The 24032-nt window shown below is 41.0% G+C and overlaps 1 protein-coding gene across 5 annotated transcripts in view; it reads left to right on the top strand.

Moving 5' to 3' along the window:
• The window catches only part of lrrk2 (leucine-rich repeat kinase 2), a 44019-nt gene that overhangs the window by 513 nt on the left and 19474 nt on the right, over nucleotides 1-24032 (top strand). For 2 of the 5 annotated variants that reach the window (XM_086074067.1, XM_086074068.1), the window contains exons 2-22: nucleotides 1054-1139; nucleotides 2891-2964; nucleotides 3588-3676; nucleotides 5583-5720; nucleotides 5784-5918; nucleotides 8853-8984; nucleotides 9827-9946; nucleotides 10561-10733; nucleotides 10794-10864; nucleotides 10977-11083; nucleotides 12891-13145; nucleotides 13230-13357; nucleotides 13516-13660; nucleotides 13742-13881; nucleotides 14907-15038; nucleotides 15125-15295; nucleotides 15402-15666; nucleotides 17024-17209; nucleotides 17274-17386; nucleotides 18683-18746; nucleotides 18827-19023. In XM_086074067.1, the coding sequence (XP_085930193.1) occupies nucleotides 1054-1139; nucleotides 2891-2964; nucleotides 3588-3676; nucleotides 5583-5720; nucleotides 5784-5918; nucleotides 8853-8984; nucleotides 9827-9946; nucleotides 10561-10733; nucleotides 10794-10864; nucleotides 10977-11083; nucleotides 12891-13145; nucleotides 13230-13357; nucleotides 13516-13660; nucleotides 13742-13881; nucleotides 14907-15038; nucleotides 15125-15295; nucleotides 15402-15666; nucleotides 17024-17209; nucleotides 17274-17386; nucleotides 18683-18746; nucleotides 18827-19023 (2921 nt within the window). Of the gene's footprint in view, nucleotides 1-1053; nucleotides 1140-2890; nucleotides 2965-3563; nucleotides 3677-5582; nucleotides 5919-8852; nucleotides 8985-9826; nucleotides 9947-10560; nucleotides 10734-10793; nucleotides 10865-10976; nucleotides 11084-12890; nucleotides 13146-13229; nucleotides 13358-13515; nucleotides 13661-13741; nucleotides 13882-14906; nucleotides 15039-15124; nucleotides 15296-15401; nucleotides 15667-17023; nucleotides 17210-17273; nucleotides 17387-18682; nucleotides 18747-18826; nucleotides 19024-24032 lie in introns of all 5 variants that reach the window. The other 3 variants (XM_086074064.1, XM_086074065.1, XM_086074066.1) reach the window with 2 other exon arrangements.

The following is a 24032-nucleotide window of genomic DNA, read 5'->3' on the forward strand; positions in this document are numbered from 1 at the left end:
TAGGTCAAATGCCCAAATAGGTACAATTTGCCCAGTTTGTCGTTTGACTACTCCTTCACTATTACATCCAATGTCCAACTAGTTCAATGTGTTCCACTAGTTCATCCCTAATACAACCAATGTCTAGCACCTTTGACTGTCCAACTGGTACTTATATAGCTCCACAAGTATCCAACTAGTCCTTCAATTAATCCTTCTTTGATAGCTCCAATGTCCAACTATTAATTACTCTATCTCTATAGAGTTAATGTCCAGCTAGCCCAATACGTCCAACCAGTCCTGCCCTTCAATGTCCAACTAGTCCTTCAACTACCCCTTCCCTAATAGAGTAATTATCTAGCTTTTGTAACTTTTCTCTTGGAGAGACAATGTGTTTTTAACCTGGAGATCATCTACTTTTTCTTGAGAAGTCCAAATGTCCAACTAGTCCTTCACTTTCAGGTTGATAACTTTAACTCAGTAGATCATATGCCAAACAAGTCCGAGAGGGATGCAATATCCAACTGGTCTTTAAACTACTCCTAACGGATTAAATGTCCAACTATTCCTTCAATTGTAGGTTGATGATGGCTTTCCCTATTAGATCGTATGTCACTTGTAGGTCACTTTTCCAACTAGTTATCCGACTACACCTTCCATAACATATCTAAAGGCCAACTAGACCTTCCTACTCAAAATGTCCAACTACTCCTTCGCCTCTTACTTTCCCTAGCAGAGCCAATGCACAATCACCTTCATTTGTAGGTCATGTGTCCAACTAGTCCTTATACTTCTTTACTCATAGATCAAATGTCCAACTACTCATTCAATCGCAGGTTAATGACTTCCACTAATGGATCATATGTCCAACAACCTTCACTTGTAGATCAATGACGTCTACTCGTAGGTCATAATCCTTCACTTGTATTGTCCTGACTTTAATGCCGACAAATTCTGTCCATTTTGTATTGACTCTATCTTGATAGTGAATAATACTTCATAAAACACACAAAACTGAACTGCTATGAAGAACTGAAGGCTAACATGCTACCATGTGGTGTCTCTTTGTGGCAGCGTGCCAGATGTTTGCAGACAAAGACATCCACGAGCCTCTCATGGCCGCACTGTCATCACACATGGACAGCAGAGGAGTCCAGCAGGTACTTGAATGCACCGCCGTCTGGAGGAAATAGACATCTTTTCTAAATATAGCCAAGCAGAGGCTCCCGCAATGATAGCAAATGAAAGACTTTGCCAATAACAGATTTTCTGTGGCATGGCTGAACTTTTCTTGTCATTTCTGCATTTAACACTTATCCCTCGGGATATAAAAAGATTCCCTTTGAGGCATAATATATTCAGACGTAGTGACGTCATCATCCTCGCCTTGTTGTTGTTGTTGCCCTCGTGCTAAATTGCAGTTCATTTTTTTGCAAAGCTGCACCTGCTATTTCATACATTACATTGTTATTGAACTAATAAACATTTGTTGTTGAACATTTTTGTTTAACTCTTTCACTGCAATTAACGGCTATAGACGTCAAAAATTCATTTTAACAATTTCTATTAGTTTAAATTTTTTCCACTTTTGTTAAGAGTATGAAAACCTAGATTTTTTTTATTGTACATTTAGAACAGATGTAAAATTTGTGATTAATCGCGAGTTAACTAGTGAAGTCATGCGATTAATTACGATTAAAAACTTTAATTGCCTGATGCCTCGAATTTTTTAAAATAATTTCTTTTTTTTTATCCATTCACTGTCATTGACGGCTATAAACGCCAAAAATTCATTTGAACTATTCATATTAGTTTAACATTTTTTTCCACTTTTGTTAACAATAGTATGACAACCTAGAATTGTTTTATTGTACATTTAGAACAGATGTAACATTTTTGATTAATTGTGAGTTAACTAGTGAAGTCATGCAATTAATAACATTTTTTTTTTTTAAATCGCCTCTTGCCTTTAATTTTTAATAATCTTTAGTTTTTAATGAATTGGTGGCAGTAAATGAGTTAAGAACAAATGCTGTAGCAAACTGAAAACACTTTAAACCAAAAATGAACTGAAAGTAAAAAATAGCCACCAGTCTCCGCCCCTGCTGGAAAGTACCTGAGCGCAGGAGGAGGGACAGGGCTCGAAGCGCGACCATGGTAACATTTTTGATTAATCGTGAGGTGTTTTTTTTTTTTAGTTGATCAAGGGGAGACGAAATATGTTTTACTTCTTTCTGTCACCTTTCATTATTTTTGCTTTACTTGGAATTTGAATATTTGTTTCTTAAAAAAAAATAAAAAATACAAAAATTAAAATTAAAATAAAAATAAAGAAGAAAAGATTATTCAGAAATAGGAGCATTAGGGGATAATTTTTTTTCCGTAATTAATCGCATGACTTCTCTGGTTAACTCACGATTCATTTTTTTTTTTTATATCTGTTCTAAATGTACAAAAAAAAATTCTAGGTTTTCATACTCTTGTTAACAAAAGTGGAAAAAATGTTAAACTAATAGAAATAGTTCAAATGAATTTTTGACGTCAATGGCAGTGAATGAGTTAAATATAGAATTCTCTTTTGTTTTATATTAGTTTGACATCATGTGGGAGTGACAAACTGCTTGAAATGAGCACGCTTTGCCTCTTATTGGGACAAGTGCGAACAAGAGCGAAAACAGTGGCCAGGAAATACTTTAAAAAGTGTACTTGTATAAGTTTGTTTGGACAATGTGAAATGAGTTGAAAGCACGAGGGTTAGGTCAAACTATATATATATATATATATATATATATATATAAGTTTTTAATGTCATCTGTATCACAGATTTTCACTTATGGCGAGTGGATCTGAAAAGATTCCCTGCGATAAAAGGGTGTTGGCTCCATGTGATGATGTCATCCTCTTGCCACAGGTGGGCTGGTCACTGCTGTGTCAGCTGCTGGAAACGTCTCCAGGTATGCTGGAGGAATTGAACACACCTCAGCAGTAAGTAGACACGTCTTGCTCACACTCAGTACAACTGCTCTGCATCCTACTGGGGTGTATTTCTTTTTTTTTTATTTGGACCCTATTTTCATTAATGGTAAAGGTGGGAGAACTTGTCGATATTGCGATGAATGCAGTAGTTTTCTCTAATAAAACAGTGATCCTGTTCATTTCCCGAGTTACGTTACAAATCCACAATTTAGAGAGGCTATGTTTAAAAAACAAACAAAAAAAAAAACAGTTTAAGCCCTACAGTACTCCTCCCACACATTTTGATCATGTTTAAACATACCACCAACAAAAACACCTGCTGTCGGGCTGCACTTTGGACACCCTTTGTACAGTTTTTTTATTGAAAGATACTGTCACGCAATGTGAATATAGTTCCTTCTTGACAACCACCTCTTTTAATTATAACCTGTCAGGTGAACGAACACTCTTAAAGTATGTAGTTAGTGTTTGTTACTTTCAAATCCATTTTCATCTGTCACACTTCCCCTTTCAGAAGCTGCACATGCCAAAAGTGCACTAAGCAAGTTCTGATGAATACTGCCTGTCATGCATGTCAATACAGAACAGGATCAGTTGAAATTGTCTAGTCCTATATGTGTGTATGTGTGCAGGCACATCCTGAGGGTTCTGTCGCAGTACCGCGCAGACAGCCGGGTGACCACGGTCGCGCTTCGAGCCCTGTCCCTCCTCCTGCGCTCAGGTACTTTCCAGCAGGGGCGGAGACTGGTGGCTATTTTTTACTTTCAGTTCATTTTTGGTTTAAAGTGTTTTCAGTTTGCTACAGCATTTGTTCTTAACTTATTTACTGCCATCAATTCATTAAAAACTAAAGATTATTAAAAATTAAAGGCAAGAGGCGATTTTTTTTTTAATTGTTATTAATCGCATCTAGTTAACTCACGATTAATCAACATTTTTACATCTGTTCTAAATGTACAATAAAAAAAAAATCTAGGTTTTCATACTATTGTTAACAAAAGTGGAAAAAATGTTAAACTAATATGAATAGTTAAAATGAATTTTTGGCGTTTATAGCCGTCAATGACAGTGAATGGATAAAAAAAAAGAAACAATTAAAAAAAATTTGAGGCATCAGGCAATTAAAGTTTTTAATCGTAATTAATCGCATGACTTCACTAGTTAACTCGCGATTAATCACACATTTTACATCTGTTCTAAATGTACAATAAAAAAAATTCTAGGTTTTCATACTCTTGTTAACAAAAGTGGAAACAATGTTAAACTAATAGAAATAGTTCAAATGAATTTTTGACGTTTATAGCCGTCAATGGCAGTGAATGAGTTAAGCAGTTATAAGTAACCACCGTGATTTTTTTTTAACCGGTATTGTTTGCACAACCAAAATAGCACAAATACACTTTTCATAATATACAGACAAGGTTTTAAGTAGCATGTTGTATGAAACCTAGAGTAACTAGTAACTAGAAGTAGCTGCAGCTACAATGTAACATAAAAGTTACAACTGGAGGAATAACTGGTTTAACTGTAGTTAAGACATAACCTAGGAAGTAATGTACCGTATAAGAAAGTTCTATAACTAGATAATGACTTGTACCTTGAAGTAACTTGAGTCGATGTACTGTAGATGTCGGTAGCTTGTACCAGGCAGAAACTTGAACTAAGAGATAACCCAGGAAGTACCCAGAAAGTAACTTAAGTGAATACGTAACTTTTACAAGGCAATAACTTGACCATACTAAACAACAGAGAATGTTGCTGATATGGACTTTTAAACAAGTTATTTTCCTACTGACAACTTTTCAGATAATGCATATTGCTTTGGACATTTGAACGTCAAATCTATTTTTGATACGTGCAAAGCACAATTATGCTTCAAGCACTGTTGTTAAACTGCTCGGCTTAATTAAGGAAACGCTTTCCAAATGTAATTTTGATGGCATTAAATGCTGGAAGTTCCCTTTTGTCAGCATACGTAATTAAATCTACTCGTGGAAATGTACAACTTTCTCACTGTCTTTTCCTTTTTTGAGATAAACCCTGCTGTTCACGGGGGGAAACGATCCCTGTCATGCATCTACTGGACATTGGTTGCTAAGCAGAATTCACGGGGCTGATTCATAACTGTCCCATAGTAATAATACTATTTTTGGAATTTTGGTCAATGTTTATCAAGATTATTAATCTAAATGATTTATTATGTTGAGGTAAACATCAAAATGTATATTGCTCTACTTTGCAACAAACATTATAAATCATTTTAGTGCAAAATGAATCTTGAAAGTAAATGGATTATCATTTTTGGAATACTGTATTTGAATAATACAAAATTAACATTTAACCAAGAAATAAAAAAGGATTGACTGAATGAATATTCTATTGTCTTTTTCAGCGTCACGAAAAAACGCTCGCATGCTCGTTATTTCGGCAACTTAACGACTGGTTGAGAGAATGCTTGATTCAATGTGCAGCAAATATTGCCAGCGATCAAGTTAATTGAGATGAACTTAAAATTCAAATGAATTCAAATGGTTTGTTGTCGATCTCTGTGAAGATAAGGGCTATATATACTGTAAGTAAAGTTTACTAAACGTGACTTGACATCACGGCTTCTTTCTCCCATTCAGACGTCATCGCTCTGCTGCTGCTGGAGGACGAAGAGGAGGACGTGTTCAGCTTAGCGGTGCAAGCCATGAAGGTTTTCCCCTCCAGTGAGGAGGTGCAGCTCCAAGGCTGCCGAGCTCTGCAGGCGCTTCTTCACCGAGGTGAGCCTGAAGTGTTTTTTTTTTTCTCTCTCCCTACAATACTAATCTATTGTTATGGTGCAGTGAGCGACGAGCACCTGGTGGAGTTTGTGGAGAACCAAGACCTTGTGGTGGTTCTCGCCGCCCTGCACGGATTCCCCGATAACCCCGAGCTGCTGCTGCAGGCCATGAAGGTTCTCCTTCCCCTGTCTAGACCCAGTAAGAACCTCCTCTAACATTATCACCACAATAAACATCAAGTATTACAAATGATCAAATTCTTATCGCGAGCCTGTCTGTCAAATTGTTTATGTTAAGTTTTAAAACAATCTTAGCCTTGGCTGGCGTTTTTTTCCGTTACCATCTGGCATCCGTAAAGAATGTCTACCTGGGCTTGACTCAACCACCTCAAGGCAAACATTTAAGGCTCCATTTTCGGAGCACGCATCCGCCAGCGGATCGCAAATGCGATAGAGAAGGATTTTTGCAAGGCTCGCTGCATGTGTTTGTCAATTTGGCAGACATGTGCCAAGCTGGGCGTTCCAGTTTGACGTGACTGGCTTGACTGCGTTAGAAGCACATGCTGACAGCAGCCACTTTATTGACAGTACCGCTGCTGTACATAACGTAACTGCTTACGTAGTGCCATCCTAATGCTAAAACTTAAAAAAAAAACCTGTCCTATTAAGCTGCTAGGTTGCCCTGGCCGTTTGTTTGCATTTTGATGAATATTTATTGAAACTTGCAAACTGACAAAAACAAGGATTAAGAGGGTATTAGTAACTAGAGCTGTCAAAATTACTCGATTAATCAAAACATAATCGATTATCAAATTAATCGACAACTATTTTAGTAATTGAGTACAGTCATTTCTGGACTCCAAGCCGCTACTTTTTTCACTCTCATTCGACCCTGCGGCTAATACAAAGGTGCGGCTTATCCATCAGATCGCAATGTGGCGCACTATAAAGGAAGCGCAAGAGTCAGGCAGAGCAAAAACAAACCAAGTGAGCCCAAATACAGTAAGAGAGACAGAACGAGAGCGAGACAATTTGCGCCCTCATTATGGAAAAGAGAGTAGCGGGAACCTGGTGCAGTAACATTAAAACACCTGTGGCTTAAAGTCGGGTGTGATTTATATGTGTAACAAACTTGAGTATTCCCCAAATTTAGCTTGCGTGGCTTATGGTCAGGTGCGTCTTGTAGTCCAGAAATTACTGTAATCATTTGGAGCCATTTTTTAATTTAAAATTGTCCAAATCAACATGTAATCGTTCAATGCTTTCTGTAGTCCTCCATGAAAGATCTCCTCCAAGATTATCTCCTGTGTTTAATCAAAATAAGTCATTTACAAACATCTGTTTTTACTTTGGAAAACAATGACCGAACCCGTAACATAGTACGACATCTAGCCCCACCTGTTTTTAATCACTATACAAATATGAAGTACGAAAAAAACACCAATCAATGGTTAATAAACTGTAATCAGAGAAAAAAATGCTTTGTAATACACTTTAATGCAAAATTAAAATTGGCCCAATTAGTCGATTAATCGATAGAATAATCGATAGATTAATTGATTCTAAAACTATTCGATAGTGACAGCACTAGTAGCAACAGTAAAGAAGAAGAGCGAGGATAGAGAGAAATGCTCATGTTAATGCGAGTTGACCACGTCTGTAGAGTAGACCCAAAAATAACTCATAAAAGAAGTACAATATATTTTAATCATGTAAAGCTTTCACTTTCAATTTCGTTGTACTTGTACAATGACAATAAAGACTTTTCTATTCTATACTGACAGTCTTCCAAGACTGCTACCAATGTCTTGTATGCTAACTTTGCCGTATTAGCAAGTTGCGTAAGCTAGCAATTCTTCTGTCTCCCTCCTCATACAGTGGCAATAAAAAAGTGAGCTCCGTGGAATTACCTGGATTTCTGACGTCTTTATGGTTGAAGTATGCAACCAATGTGTTGCTGGTGTGGTTGAACTTATGTATACATTTCAATCATGCACAATCAGACGTGTGTAATAAACTAGCCTAGCGAGCTTCTCTTTTAGCAACTCTGCTACCTCAGTCCTCATAATGACTGCCATGGATAAGCTATATTAATGTATTCACAGAAGAGCAAAAGATTGCCGGAAAATTCCACTTTTTCCCTCGCTCCCCAGTCCCCAATGGACATAATGTCTTTTTGTCTCTATTATAACATATTTGCATTAACATTGCCCTGCGTAAAAAAAACCTCATCTCTGCTGATGTAATGTAGTGACTTATTTTAGTCTTCGTATAAATGGGATTTATTGTCTGCTGGGCTGGCAGTGAATGTGCGTGATGAAGATTATGACTAACACAGTGTGTTTATTCCGTAACGTTGTTTTCCCACTAGCTTTCTCCGAAGTGGCAAAGGATAACTTGGAACAGTTCTCCAGGAAGTAGGTCACATGGTGATAATAGACATGGAACATCTAGGGCACAAGCAATTGTTTATACTGTAACCATTATTTGCACCGTAAATTGAATTTGCGTGTTGGGAACATTGTCCCTATCTATAATATCTATAATCATACACTCATATCATTCCGAAATAATAATGAACATCCAAAGGGAATTAGTGTTACTCACTGGTCTATTGTAATTGCTTTCGATTGGGGCTCACTTGGGGAAATTCCGTTGTTAGAGTTCATCAAAGTACTGCAAATTTGCCCAAAATGTCTGGTTCAAACCAGAATGGCCAACTTCCTGTCCAGTTTCAGGTGTGCATCCTTCAACCTTTTCTTGTGCATCCTTTTTGTGGAACGCAATTTCGTGTGGATCGGTGAAACTCTCATCCTGTCAAATTTCATGACGTCCTCCCAATTTTGTATGGATCTGTGACCTTGGACACACTTCCTAATCAAATAATCAATCAACAAGAGGTCTTTAGTTGTCCCCTGAATCTTAATTGTTGATCTTATCAACATATTTTGGACAGTTTTCCAACTTTCTCCGAACCATTTTGGGAAATATCATTTTTGTCACCAAAAAAGACCATTAACAAAAATTCCCACGTAAAGTCATCTTGGAAGAGAGAACTCACAAACTTAAATAGTTTCCTTTGGGGAAAAATGGAACGACATTACTGTAATAGTACCGTAATGTCTTCTTGCAGGCAGTAACGTGGAGATGTTGATGTCCGGCAGCGCTCGCTGCTATTGTGCACTCATCTCGGCTATGGACGCCTTCCCGCAGGACGAGGAACTCCAGGAGACAGCCTGCTGCCTGTTCAGGAGGTTCACTTCAGGTCAGGACAATAATGATGTTTATGATAGTACACTGTACAGTAATAATAAAGATGAAGTACTGTGGGAATTCTGTAAGAGCCAGACTGCAACATGTGAAATTCTGCAATATTGAGAAACCATATAAAAAATATAAAAAAGTTAGCGATACTGTATTGGGAAACTGATTTTTTTTTTTTTTTTAAAGAAAGAAATTGTTTTTTATCAACCCACATTTTTTAATCAATTTTTAAACACATTGTAAATGTTTCAACACGCAATTTTAGAGTTTAAACATAAACAATAATCTGCTATATATTCTGTCACAATAAGGCAATATAGGAATTACATGGAGTAACTTGTACCCCAGTTATCAAGGAAGTACCTGAAATGTAACTTAAGTAACTTGCACCCAGATGTAACGTGGGCTAGCATGTATCCTAGGGAGTAGAAAGTAACTTGAAAAAGTAACTAAAACGTAACCAATGCGTAGCTTGTACTCGGCATCAACTTAACGTGACGTGCCAAGACAAGTTACCTCAAATTAATACTCTTAGTAACCTAGAAATTAAACAAGAAGTAACTTAAGATAAAAGGTAACTAGAGGTAACCTCAAAGTTGAAGTAGTAATAATTTTTTGCCGTGTGTGTAAATAAATACCGGTAACAGTGTTTAACAAAAAGATCAAATATGGAGATGGAGGCTTCTGTGTTTGGATTGCGTCAACTGGGATAACAATGACGACAAACGTACATGTCGTTTGATTAGGCAGGTCAATGTGATTGATCTGGTTGCGTGTGTGTGTATGTGTGTGTGCAATTGCGTTTACGTGGATAAATGGTTGCGTGTGTGTGTGGCCGCGCAGAGAGCTACTACAACATCCTGGTGCTGAACGGCGTGGCCCGGGTGGCAGTTAGGGCCTGTCAGACTTTCCCCTGCAATGCCACGTTACAGGCCGCAGCCCTCTCCTGTCTGGCAGACCTCAGTGAGGACGCACGCGCACACACACACACACACACACACACACACACACACACACACACACACACACCTTTTTTTAAACTTCTTAGAACCAAGGAACGCAAAAGCATTGGGCTTTGCGACTATTTTTAAATCAGATGGCACAATTTTGTTTTTTAATGTTTTTTTAAAATTCTTTATTTTTATTTTAATAAAGTTTTTGTTATGTACTGTAAAGATTCCGCTGCCTCGTGTCCGTGCCACTTTTGGAAGAAAAAAAAGATTTGACCTAGTTAAATAAAGGTAAAAAAAAAAAAAAAACTACAAAACACACACTAAGAACTCACACAAATACACACAAAATGAAGAAAATATTCATCACGATTAATTTGGTAATAATTGCAACCAAAATTAGGTCAACCATTTGTTTTTTTGTACAAAACAAAGACAATGTTTTAAACTTATAAAAAATATTAAGACAAATACATTTCTTTTAGTTTAAGATTGATTAAATGAGTCAAAAGGTGCAAATATATCAAGTTAACAACTCAAAAGTACTGTTAATAATCTTTTATTATTGTTTACGATTATGCCGATTTTGAAATTGTGGAGTGTAATAATTGAAATGATGCTCCTCAGCGGCCAGCATGGTGCAGAGTAGAGTGGCGGCCGAGCAGGGCTTGGAGGACGGCGAGGCGGAGGAGAACCGTGGGTGCGGCTCAGAGCATGTGGAGGGTTTGGACTTGGATCTGGGCTGGATGGGAGTCTGCTGCACGGCGCTGGATCTCCACGCCGCGGACCCGCGTGTTCAGGTCAGGACTAGCAAATCTGAAAATGAATCAAATGTAAAGAAATATGATGACCTCTCGCAGGAAGCTGCATGCTGGGCCATTCACAGCCTCTTGGTGCACGGAGGAAGAGGAGAAGAAGAGCAGGAAGATCGGTGCGCGACATCAATATTACATACACTACCAAGACCATTTCTTCAAATTTTATTTTATTGACCTAAAACTTTTGCTAGTATAGATCCAACTTGTTTGTGCATATGTTTTTAGGACTCCTATTCATAGACAGCTGATGGCGGCCATGTTGCTTCACTCCTCCTCACCCCGCGTCTTCGAGGCCGCCACCAGTGCCATTGCCACGCTGGTCACGCAAAATCGTAAGTGGGCCAGGGCTTCCTGGTAACACACAAAAACTCAACGCGCATACTCTTAGGGCTCAGACGGGGGGAGAAGGACCCAAATGGTGAAAACAGGAAGCGGGCTGGAGACAAAAAAAAAAAAGGCGTAGGCATGTAACTTGATCATGAAGTCAAGTGAGAAAATGTAATGTTGCTGGATGCATAAACTCCACTTATGAGTGTTGACAAAGTGACACCCCAGACAGCTGTAATTAGTCATATGAGTTACAGCTGTTAGTGACTGCCAAGATGCCAATCGTGCAAATAACTCCGACACCAGCGCACAAACACACAGGGGCGGATCTCAGGGTGCTGAGAAAGCAGACCTGACACAAACACACTAAAACACACACATTTACAAATAGCAAACAACACAAATGAACACACTCATATACAGCGGAGCCTCGGAGTTGGAACGTCTCGGAACTCGTACAAATCGGACTTCGACCCAAAAAATCAGAGTAAAAAATGCCTCAGAGTTTGACCTCATTCTCAGAATTTGAACACGTACCTTAATCGGGTAGCCGAATGAAGCCGAGCGATGCCGAATGCTCATGTTGTGGTAGTGGAGACGAAGCGCTACTCATTTCTAAATGTTTTTTTTTTTTTACATAAATAGAAATCAAAATTAGTAATAGGAATTTAATAGGAATTTTCTGTTTTTGGAGCTTGGGAACGGATTAATTGCATTTACATTATTTCCTATGGGAAAAAATGTTTTGGATTTTGAACACTTCACAGGAACGAATTATGTTCAAAACTCCGAGGTACCACGGTATATGAAAAAAAGACACATAAATGCACTAAAACAGACCAAAAAAGCCGATACAGCCATCAGCCAGCCCGTGAATAGTCAAAACCCGCAAATAATTGACATCCATTCAATTGCATTGGAAAAATAAAAACGTGAAATCATTTGTTTTAATTCATTTTATTTAAAGGTGCATTGTGCAGTTTAAAAATGTAATGTAAATGTAAGCTTTTTCTACATCATGCATTCTCCACCAATGCCCAGATGAGTACGAAGAGCCCTGACTGTTTTACTCTGACTGCACCGATCAGCTTTTATCTTCCCTTTATAGTAGAGTGCACGGATCCTCACACTCCACAGTTTCTTTGGGCAGGGGCTGGGCGGAGTTTTTCCTTACCTCATTTGAAGTCCGTTCCGTTCCGTCTTCAATTCCGCTTATCCGGGGTCGGGTCGCGGGGGCAGCAGCTTTAGCAGGGAAGCCCAGACTTCCCTCTCCCTAGCCACTTCAGCCAGCTCCTCCGATGGGATCCCAAGGCGTTCCCAGGCCAGCCGTGAGACGTAGTCTCTCCAGCGTGTCCTGGGTCGTCCCCGGGGCCTCCTGCCGGTAGGACATGCCCGGAACACCTCCCCAGGGAGGCGCCCAGGAGGCATCCGAACCAGATGCCCCAGCCACCTCAACTGGTTCCTCTCAACTCATTTGAAGTCATGTTTTCTTTTGTCAACTGTGGCTGTCTCTTTAAAATCGTGCACGTACTCGCGCGCGCTCCACGAACGAGCCTGACACCGATGCTGCAGTTACGCTTTGGGCCAGCGGTGGCAGTCGCGAGTAAAAATAAATAAAAGAATAAAATAAAAAGACAAACTGCACAAATTAATTGAAAATTTAATTAGCGGGGATATAACACCATTAGCATTTTACGTATTTTTATTTAAAAATATAAAAGTATAAATAAGTTTAAATATATCTAAGTATACAGGTGTCCACTATCTTTTTTTACTTCATATTTAAAGGAATGTGTTTTGTTGCTGTTGTAGCTAAGATGCGCTCCACGCTGCTGTCCAGCGGCCTCCATGTCAACGTGGTGGAGATGATGAAGAGGCACCCAGACTCGGTCCAGGTGTCGGTCAGCGCCTGCCGCCTCCTCAGCCTCCTTTTCCAGGGCCGGACGACCGGCCTGGATGAGCTCAACATGGCCGTGGGTCAGATCCTGAGGGTCATGAAGGTCCACAATTTCCAGCCAGAGGTTCAGCTGGAGGCTCTTCGTGCTAGCCTGGTCTTCCTCTGTCCAGGTACGATGCGGTCGGTAGACCTGGAGTCAAAATGCTCCTGCCGAATGGTTAGAAGGTAGCGTGTGGCGTGCTAAACTTTCCCAGACCGGAGTTTACGAGAGCATGGTGCGTCGGTGGCCGACCCCGACATGGCTGACGTGTCCCTGAAGGTCCTGAAGAACCAGTGTGTGGTGGAAGGAGCGCACGCCGTCTACTTGGAGGTCCTCAACAGGGTACGAATGCTGCAGTGTCATGGCAGCCTGACACAATAGTACAGTCGTGTCTTGAGATAGGAGGGGTGCACACGTACCCTCCTTTGACTGTAAATTGTCCATATTTTATATTGCAGTCCCAACTAATTCTGGGACGGCTTTATCTTATTTGTCTGTAGTTTATCAGGTGTCCAACCATCCAGGTATGCGGCTTCAAGGTGCTCTCCTCACTGGCCGACTGCTCAGGTGCAGTAGACCTGCTCTGCCAACAGGGGGCTATTGACACGGTGCTCCACACGCTGCAGATGTTCCCACAGGATCGAGGTGTGCTCATAAAATTCCTGGTAAAAAAAATAATAATAATAAAATATCAATGAAAATGAATGCTTCTTTGCTATTCTGCAGAAATCCACTACTGGGGTCTGACCCTGCTCAGCTACCTGGTATCCAAGAAGAAGCTCTCCAGGATGATTGTTCCCATCCTGGCCTCAGTCCTGGTGGCCTCATTGGGCCAGTACAAGGAGGATTATGACTTACTGCATAAGGTATGGAGCATGATTTATGGCACAAATGCTGATTAAAATGGGGAAATTCAGAGGAAAAAAATGCATCTAGAAAGATAATTGCACTTACTGCCGGAAAAGGCAATTTTATCACTGGAAAGCCAGTTTAGTAAATATTGTACAGATACAGGGGGGTGGTTGTATGGTATGTTTTGGCTCCATATGGGCGAGGGAGCTTCTGACTTTGAGAAAAAAAAGTGAGAGAAAAAAATGTAAAAAAACAACAACAAAAATGTCCTCTGACAAGTGAAAAAACAACAACTCCTTTTTGATTTGATTTGATTTTTACACTGGCAGAAATGGGCTACCATAATATTAGTACATTTTTGTAATCAATTTATGAAACAGCCAAACGTTTCAAAACATCAAAGAAACACAGACCATTTAGGAAACATCAAAGACAATTTAGTGTTATTTCCAAGCATATGCTACATTTTGGAGTTTTTTTTTGTTATCCCAATTTTTTTTTTTATCCAAAATATTTAGGTTAAAGACAATTTTCAGGTAAACATTGGAGATATTTTAAGTTAAAGACAAAGGCTTTAGTGGAGAACATTTAGTAGGAATCAAAGACAATCAAGTGTCTGGCAAATGTAAGATCATAAAACATCAAAGACAATTTAGTAACTGTCAAAGACAAATTAGTAAACGTAAAAGAGAATTTTGTGACTGAATCAAATGTATTTAGTGTCTTTAGCTTAAATGCATTTGAGTTTTTGTAAATTTCAAAGACCACTTCGTAAGCACCAAAAACTCAGGAGATAATTCGGTAAAGCTCAAAAGCAACAATAAATATATATCAAAGACAATTTGGCATTGTAAACATAAAATGTCAATTTGGTGACGCACAAAGACCAATTAGTGAACAAATTTGAATTTGGTAAACAGCAGTAGCAATTTAGTGCCCTAAGCAAATGTAACACTTTTTGGCATTTTTTTGTTTTTGTTGTAAAGACAAAAAAAGAGATTAAAAAAAAAAAGTGCAAACTTTTCTTCTGTCTCTGCAGTGTTTCCAGGTGGCGCTGAGGATGCTGGATGTCTGTTCAGGGTCAGCTGTGGAGCTGCAGAGGGAAGACTTTGACCGTCAGATCTTCCAGCACCTCCGAGAGTCCGACATTCCCGAGCACGGCAAGAATCCAGTAAGTCACGCCACAGGGACTTGATTACAGATGACCTTTTGACACTGAAAATGACGTCCGCCCCATCCCCGCTTCTGTTTCCTCAGCTCCGTCGGTCAGCGTGCTTGGCTCTGTCCAAGATGTGCGCCAACTCGGAGCTGCACTATAACATGCTGGAGAAGGCGTGCGAGGATGGAGACACCGTCATGGCAGAGTGTCTCATTGAGCTCGGGGCCGACGTCAACAAGAAGACCAAAACGGAGTCCCTCATCTACCAGGTGTGTATCAAACTTTTCAGCTGACAAATAACCACAAAAACAGTGAACCGACCCCCTACCAGTTCCAGACACATCTGACCATAATTCTCCACTGGGTGTGTTCCAGGTGTGCGAGAAGGGAGGCCCGCTGGAGCTGGTGGAGCTGCTGCTGAGCCAAGGCGCCCACGAACAGCACCTCCGCCGAGCCCTGGCTGTCAGCGTGAAGCGCGGCGACGGGCCGATGGTCATCCAGCTGCTGGGCCGTCTGGGTCTGGATCTCAACAACAACGCCTTATGCCTTGGGGGTTTTCGTCTAGGCCGTCTCGATGCAGCCTGGCTCTGCCCCCTGCTCGCCCAGAGAGGCGTGGCGCACAGTCTGAGCCACAGCACCAGTGAGAAGGCTTGAATATCTTTTTTTTTCCTTTTTTTTTAATGTTGATAGTTTTTAAACAAGCAGGTTTTTCGGACTCAAAGTGACTCAGTGGTGGTACTATTCTAATTCAACTTTTTTTTTTTTTTTTTTTGCTGACTTTTCATGACTCTTTTTGGCATGATGTCCAAAATCCAGCTCAGTGGACATTTGAGGCTCATGACTTTTTTTTTTAACTTTCCACTTTTGTTACAATTGTTTTGTAACAATTTTCAGTATCACACTTATTTCAAATGACTAAAATTGTCATATTTTTCATAAAAAAAGGTAGAAGATATCAGTTTAAAAAAAATACAAGAATTAAATTAATTTAATTCATTTAAATTTACTTAAAGAATAGATTTAATGGTACAAGACATAATGCAATGTTTTAATTTAAAAATTATATCACACTAATGCTAATAATGTTTTTTTTTTATGGTTAGCATATATTTACCTACAGCAAAATGTTACATTTTGTCTGAGCCAGGACATTTTTTGTAGCCATTGTAGATCAAAACCGCTGGCTTTGTGTTGTTGGCAAAACCTGGAAATATTTGGAGAATGTTATGAATTTCAAATACTGGAAGGATGGACCACAAACCAGACAACATACATGATGAGCAATCAAGTAGCATTTATTTTACTATGTAACAAAAATAAATAAAAACAATAGGTCGTAGATAGATATATAGCTAATACAAACAAAAGAGGTGGTCGGAGCCGCGGCGGCTAAAAGGCACAGCTACAAATACAAAAGCTAAATCTAACCAAATTAAGGGAGAAAGTGCGGAAAATGAAAATTCACAGAATTACTTGCAAATGACCAACACAGGGACAAAGTGTACCTGCATTTCATTTTCATTCTCATTGTTTTCAAGCAAGGCTAAACGGAAGTCTTGCTTAATTATTTAAGAAAATGTTTCCTCCTTTCGCTGAAACCACACCTAAATACCAGATGGCGTACCAGGTGTGCTAAGAGTGCTCCACCTACACCATAGCTCTAAAGCAGAAACAAAGGCATTATGAGAAACGGAAAGTATGACCTCGAGTCTCTTTGTAAATCAGAACTGCTGTGTACTTGTTAACTCAACTGGAATGCCAAGCCTTCACAAGTAACCAACCGACGCGTCCTTGGTTCAAGCTGACAAGAACAACAACCGGGCATTCCGTGCTTTCTTGGTTATTCGTACTTTCAGTTGGAGCTGTACACGATATCGCGCGAACGGACAAGCATGCAAATTGAGGCATGGCGCACAGTCTTGTGTCTCCAAATTGTAAATGCAGTCAAACACTGAACATACAGACCAATCATAAGATGTACATACTTTGTCTTGAAGGTAAAGGAGCCAGCTTGGCGCGCTACATTCACTCCTTACAACGTTCCCGCACTATTGGAGCCCCTCTGAAGTCTCTGGGGGACCCCTGTCTGACGTCGGGATACATCTCTGACGAGAGCGACGACTCCAGCTTCAGCTTCCTCTCCATGGACGAAGGCCTCTTCCTCGATGACATGGAGAGTGACGGTGAGGGAGGATGACATTTTCATTCACGCCAGTGTGATGTTATTGATCCTTTTCTGTTGATTAGGGAGCGATTCATTGACAGGGGTCTCCCTGAAACCCCACAACAACTCCACAGAGGAGCTGAGGTGCGGTTCGTTCAAGAAGAACCATGGACGGCGCAGGCACGCCAGTGCGGAGGTACTTGAAATGTTATGCTCATCCCACACTATATCACCGTTTTTTTTTTTTATTATTGGCGTTTACTATAAACTCATTCACTGTCAGGGACGTTTATATCCATAAGCTGGGATCCAAACGGCAGCGGCGTCGACCTATGGAAAGGTTTTCCTTTTTTGCGTAAAAGAACCTCCAAGATCCCTCGCCATACACTGGCCAATGGCGTTGCCCTGATGGGTTTTATCGACTGATTGATTAACAGTTTAATATAATGCTTATTAGCAGGCTAAACATTCCCATTCACGCAAACATTTCTGGGTATCATCACACTACGCTGTGTACCCCTCTAACATTCCTGTGACATTAGTACACGTGACAATATGTTACACAAATTGGGTCAAAAAGGGACCGACCCAATGTTTTGGGTTATTTCTCAAACCAAACATTTGGGTGAAATGAATAACGCACAAAAGAACCCCAGAAAATTAGGTTGTAATCCCCCCCCCCCTATTTTTTGTTGTCAAAAAGAATAGAACTCAAAACAACCCAAAATGTTGGGTTATTCTTTTGACCCAGCTTTTTTTTTCTTTCAAATAAATAACCCAAAATGTTAATACGGTCCCCAAAAAATTTTTTGTTTGTGGGTTAGTCATTTGGCCCAACTTTTTCTTTAGATGAATAAACCAAAATGTTGGGTCGTCCACTTTTGCCCCAATTAGGGTTATTTCTCACCCAATTGTTTTTAGAGTGTATAATCCGAAAATTCTGATTTGGCATTCGTTTTCTTAACGGCCAGTTCGCATCAAAGTTTGATTTACCACCAATTACACACAGCCCTCGTATACTGTATATCGAGTATGTGTTTCAGTAAAGAGTAGAAAGCGTGTGTCACAGTTGAGAATAAAGATAATACAGTTCATGAAGTGAATGATGACAAATGGCAAGTAAAAAAAAAAAAAAGGCACTGATGTTTATCTCAAGCTATGCAGTGAGTCAGCGTTGCTTACGGCGACATGTATCGACATTTAAGTAATTATTTTGCGATCCAAAGTGCTTTGCCGCAATTGTTTTTGTATTTCTGTTAGTTTGAGGTTTCACAAAACAAACAAAATACGAGCATCAAAGTCACTGTTCTGCTCGGAAAAAGAACGGAAAAGCTGGAAACAAACTTTTTTTCTGGTGAAAGAAGAAACAGGAGTGTTTTAAGACTCAAGCTATTTTTTTAGAAAGTCATATTTTCAAACAATCTGAAATGTAACTCTGCATACATGTTTGATAATTGTGTCTAACAACACCGTTACATGTTTCTTTCCACAGAGTGGTCCAATGGACAGCGAACACACCGAGCATGCACGCAGACGAAATGGAAGACATCAAAAAAGTATTTGTACACATGCATTTTCATTTAAAAATGTCCTGAAATGATCGTTTTTTAATCCAATTTTCACTTTCACTTTCTAGGGTTTGGGTATCTGGAGAGCTCATCAGGCCTTCCCAAGGAGAAGGAGAGGATCCGCCTGCTGGACCTGTCGGGCAATGAGTTGGACTGCCTCTTGTGCCTGATGGATCACGGACCAGTTCAGCAGCATCTGGCGCCCCTCTTGAGACTGGACCTGAGCCACAACGTCTTGCTGGAGTTTCCCGCTGCGCTTTGTCAGGTGCGTCAAAGACAAACTTTATCATAAATTTGAGCTATGTTTTTGAGCTGGAGACTTAAAAACCCAAATAAGAAGGAATTTACCTTCTTTTCCGCTGTGCACCGGTCCTTTTCAAGAATTGATTTTTTTCTTACAAATAATTCTATTGCTGATAAAACCGTTACAAAAATACATCCTATTATTATTAGCGACCATGCACCAGTCTCCCTTTCCCTACAAGTTGATTATACCTTTAAACCACCACCTACATGGCGTTTTAACATCTCACTACTAAACGACGCAGAATTTGACAAAATTATAAGAAAAGAATGGGCAGACTTTTTGGAAATAAATGACTCTCCAGACCTATCTCCAGCTCTTCTCTGGGAAGCCGGGAAAGCAGTAATTAGAGGTAAAATTATATCATATTCATCTTATAAAAAGAAACAGGATCAAAAATTAGAAAAAGACTTGGAAGATAAAATTAAACAACTGACGGATGAGTACGCAATAAACCCAAATAACCAAATATGGACTGACTTACAAAATACAAAAATACAGTTAGACGATATGTTAACTAAAAAGACAGAGTTTATAATACAACAATTGAGATACAACAACTTTGAATATAATAACAAATCAGGTAAATTTCTTGCAAACCAACTTCAACGTAATCGGGAAAAATCGCTTATAACGGCTATTAAAGGTACAACTGGTGAATGTACACAATCACCAGAAGAAATTAATCAAATTTTTTATAATTATTATCACAACTTATACTCAGAAACTAATAAACCTAACCCAGAGCATATTGAGGCATTCCTCAGTAGCTTAAGTATACCTCAGGTAACTACTGAATATAAAGATATGTTAGATGCACCACTTACTATAAACGAGTTGTACAGTGCTCTAGATAGTATGCCAAATGGCAAAGCACCCGGCCCGGATGGTTATCCGGCTATATTTCTAAAGCACTTCTGGTCAATGCTTGCTCCACTATTCTTAAGAGTAGTAACAGAAATTAAAACTAATGGTCACATACGCCCACACATGAATACAGCAGCAATTAAACTTTTATTAAAGCCAGAAAAAGACCCCACCCTTCCATCAAGTTACCGTCCGATTTCACTAATTAACACTGATATTAAAATTATCACTAAGGCTTTTACATCTAGATTAGAAACAGTAATCCCGACAATCATTCATAGCGACCAAACAGGCTTTATTAAAGAGCGTCACTCTAGTAATAATATTAGAAGGCTCTTTAACCTTATTAGTATGTCACAGCGGCATGATAAAAAGGCAGTTATTATATCATTGGATGCAGAAAAAGGTTTTGATAAAGTTAACTGGTCCTTCCTCTTTGCTGTTTTAAATAAATTTGGCTTTGGGAAGTCATTTATTCACTGGGTGTCAGTATTATATGATTCTCCTAAAGCTACTGTTACTACTAATGGGATTATATCTAAGAGTTTTACTCTACAGAGAGGCACAAGACAGGGATGCCCACTGTCGCCTTTATTATTTGCAATATTTATTTAACCGCTTGCATTAGCCATACGCCAGGAAAGAAGGATTCAAGGAATTCACTCTGGGGTAACAGAACACAAAATTAATCTATATGCCGATGATATTTTACTTTATTTAGAAAAGCCTGCTATTTCGTTAGGGGAAGTATTTAACTTAATAACTAAATTCTCACAGTTATCAGACTATTCTATTAACTGGACAAAATCAACACTTCTACCTATTACAGAAAATTCATGGAACCCTGCAAGCCAGGACCCATACTACTCATTTCCTATAGGTAATTTAAAATACTTAGGCATAAAAATCTCACCTAAATTAACTGATTTAGTTAATTTAAATTTCACTCCACTTCTGGATAGCATTTATAGTGACTTGGAGCGCTGGAATAATCTTCCTATTTCTCTAATAGGACGAATAGCCACTATTAAAATGAAAGTTTTACCCAAAATAAACTATTTTTTCTCAATGATTCCATTTAAACCTACGGCTAACTGGTTCCAGTTGTTGGACTCAGCCGTTACAAAATTTTACTGGAAAAAAAAAAGAAGCAAAGATTAGTCTATCTACTCTTCAGAAAAATAAATCCAAAGGAGGTCTAGAGGCACCAAATTTTATGCACTATTATATAGCCAACCAGCTACAATATATTATTTTATGGGCACAACCCAATAGAGATACTAACTGTTGGCTGGAACTAGAACAGAAGGATTGTAATAACCTCAGACTCCTAGATTTACTCTTTATTACAACATCGATTAAGCTCCATAACTGCTTTAAAAATCCAATGATTTCCGCCACCCTGACTGCCTGGTGGAAGGCACTAGAAATGACAAAAGCCAAAGTGGAGCCCAGCGGGCTTTCTCCCCTATGGCATAACCCCGACTTTCAAATTAACAACCAATCGTTTTATTTGAATGTGTGGGAGCAGAAAGGAATTACACATCTCCACCATCTCTTCTCAGATAATATGTTTATATCATATACATCCTTGCTCCAAAAATATAAAATAAAAAACGGAAACTTTTTACATTATTTGCAAATTAAAAGTATGATAAAGAAACAAATTCCAACACTCCAGGGTACGCTCCAACCGCCTGTTTTAGCTAAAGATATTACCAAGCTTTCTCCGACAACAACAAAAAAACTCTCAAAAATATATAAGTTACTTTCATATACTGATAAAACGTCTTTACCCATCTCAAAATGGGAAACAGACTTGTCTATAGCTCCGGAATCTGTCTTTTGGATTCAAGTTTGTGAAAATGTTTTTAAAATGACAAAACACACAAATTTACAACTTATCCAATATAAAATTATTCACAGAACATACATTACTCAATATATGATGAAGAAAATGGGACTCTCAGACTCCGACATTTGTCTCCAGTGTTTACAAAACACTACAGACACTTATTTTCATGCTTTATGGTTATGTACTCCGGTTATGTGTTTCTGGACTAAAGTCTTAGAAAAACTTTCCGCTGTCTTGGACTGTAGGATACCGTTCTCTCCAAACTTGTGTTTGCTAGGTGACTTAACAACAATTGACTTACCACATAAACAATTTCAATCTATACTTGTAGCCCTTACTATCACAAAAAAAACAATTCTTGTTAACTGGAAAAATAAACAAACTTTGAATATCGACCAATGGTCTAACCTCCTCATAAATCATATGTTAATGGAAAAAATATCTGCCTCAAATAAAAACCAAATGTCAAAATTTAAAGAAACATGGTCTACGTATATAGAATTTTTTAACCTAAACTTGGATTTTAATTCTGCCTGTTAGCGAGAGCCACAGCAGCGTTATAACTGGCATTGATGTTTCTGTATTAGGCAATTTGTAACTAATGGTTGTGTTTCCATAGTCAGGAACCCGGCTGCTGCCAGCGGGATCGAGCGGATTCACCTCCGATGGGCACCAGGGGTTGATATTCGGATTCACGGCATGCCAGTGGGTTAATTCTGTGGGTGCTGTCCCCCCTGGCGGGGAGTGGGCGGGTCTGCCCCTCTGTTGGCTGCTGGGTGGCGGCTGCGTCTTGGCCGTTCCCTGGGTCTCTTGGGGGGTGCTGCGTTGCGGGGCTTTCCCTGGTGTCGGGGGCGGCGCCGTTCCGGCGCGGTCCGTCGCTCTGGGCCCGGCGACGCGGTTCGGGGCCTGTGGGCCGCCGGGGTGCCCGGTGGTTCCCTCTCCCCTCCCCCTTCCTCCCCCTTGCTGCCTCTCCCTCCTCGCCTCTCCCCGCCCGTCCTCCGCCTCCCTGTCCCCTCTCCCTCGTCGCCCTTCCTCCTCCTCTCCCCCTCTCCTTGCATCCCTGCCGCTGCCCCCTGCCCTTCTTGTCGTCCCCTTCCCTCCTCCCTTCCCCTTCCCCGGTACGCCTTCCTTCCCCTCCCCTGGGCCGGGGGCTCCATCCATGGCCCGGGTCTCGGTGCTATGGGGGCCGGCGGGGGTGGCTGGGGTTTGGTGTCGTGCCCGCCCCGCTCCGGTGGGCGTCCTGACACCTCGGGCGGGACCCAGTATCCGGGGGGCGAGCCCTATCGCCCCGCCGGACGGGTCCCATATGCCCGCCGGGGTCCTGGTGGGATGGGTGGGGGCTTGGTGGGCCGGTGCGCCTCCTGCCCCCGCCCGGTTGGGGGGGGCCCCGCTGGTCACACCTCTTAACTCACTACACTAGGTTTGCACAATACACTTTTATAGACATATAGGGCACATAACACACTTTGGGGGGTGGGGTAGGGTGGAAACACCGTCTTCACCCTACAACTCCCCTCCAATTTTAATACACCACACAACTTGTGGGTGGGGGGGGGGGGGCTTGTGGGGGTGCCATTGGTTGGGGGCCGCAGTATAGAGCAGTGCTGCGGTCCCCTGTCCGTGTCGCCGCCCGCCCCCCCCCCCCCGCCCTATCTATTTTTTTTAATGCACCACATACACTCAGCAACATGCTTGGGTGGCGGGTGGATTGGAGCGTGGGAATATAATTTCCATCGGCTCCGGTTCACCTGCTCCTAATTTTAATGCACCACACACACACACTTGTATATACACTGGGTGGGGTCACATTCACGGTTTAGGGGTAGAGTTCGCCAGTCCGCGAGCTGGCGGACTCAGTAACAGGGGTTAATTTTCACAAAGAACGCTGGGGTGACGACCGGGGCCTTCCCCCGCTGGGCCTGGGGTTCGGGGGTGTCGGCCGCCCTCCGGTGCCCCCATCTCCCCCTTCTGCCCCCGGTGTTCCGTCCTTCCACACGGCGGGGGGTGGGGTGGGCGCGGCTGCCCTCTCTGCTCCGCTGTCCGGCCCCTCTTCGGCGCCGGTGCCTGGGTGCGGGTGGTCCCCGGGGGCTGGGGGTCGGGGGTTGGGGGGCTGCCGGTTGGTTGGGGTGGGGTCGGGGGGGGGGGCGGCTTTGTTGGGGGGGGGGGCGGTGGTGGGGGTTGCGGGGTGGGGGGGTGCTGGGGGTGGGGGGTGTCTGGGGGATTGGGGGCATGGGGGCGGCTGGGACTG

Source organism: Leptonotus elevatus, chromosome 4, assembly GCF_054856555.1.
Source record: "Leptonotus elevatus isolate MCC_2025b chromosome 4, RoL_Lele_1.0, whole genome shotgun sequence".
NCBI classification, from domain to species: domain Eukaryota; kingdom Metazoa; phylum Chordata; class Actinopteri; order Syngnathiformes; family Syngnathidae; genus Leptonotus; species Leptonotus elevatus.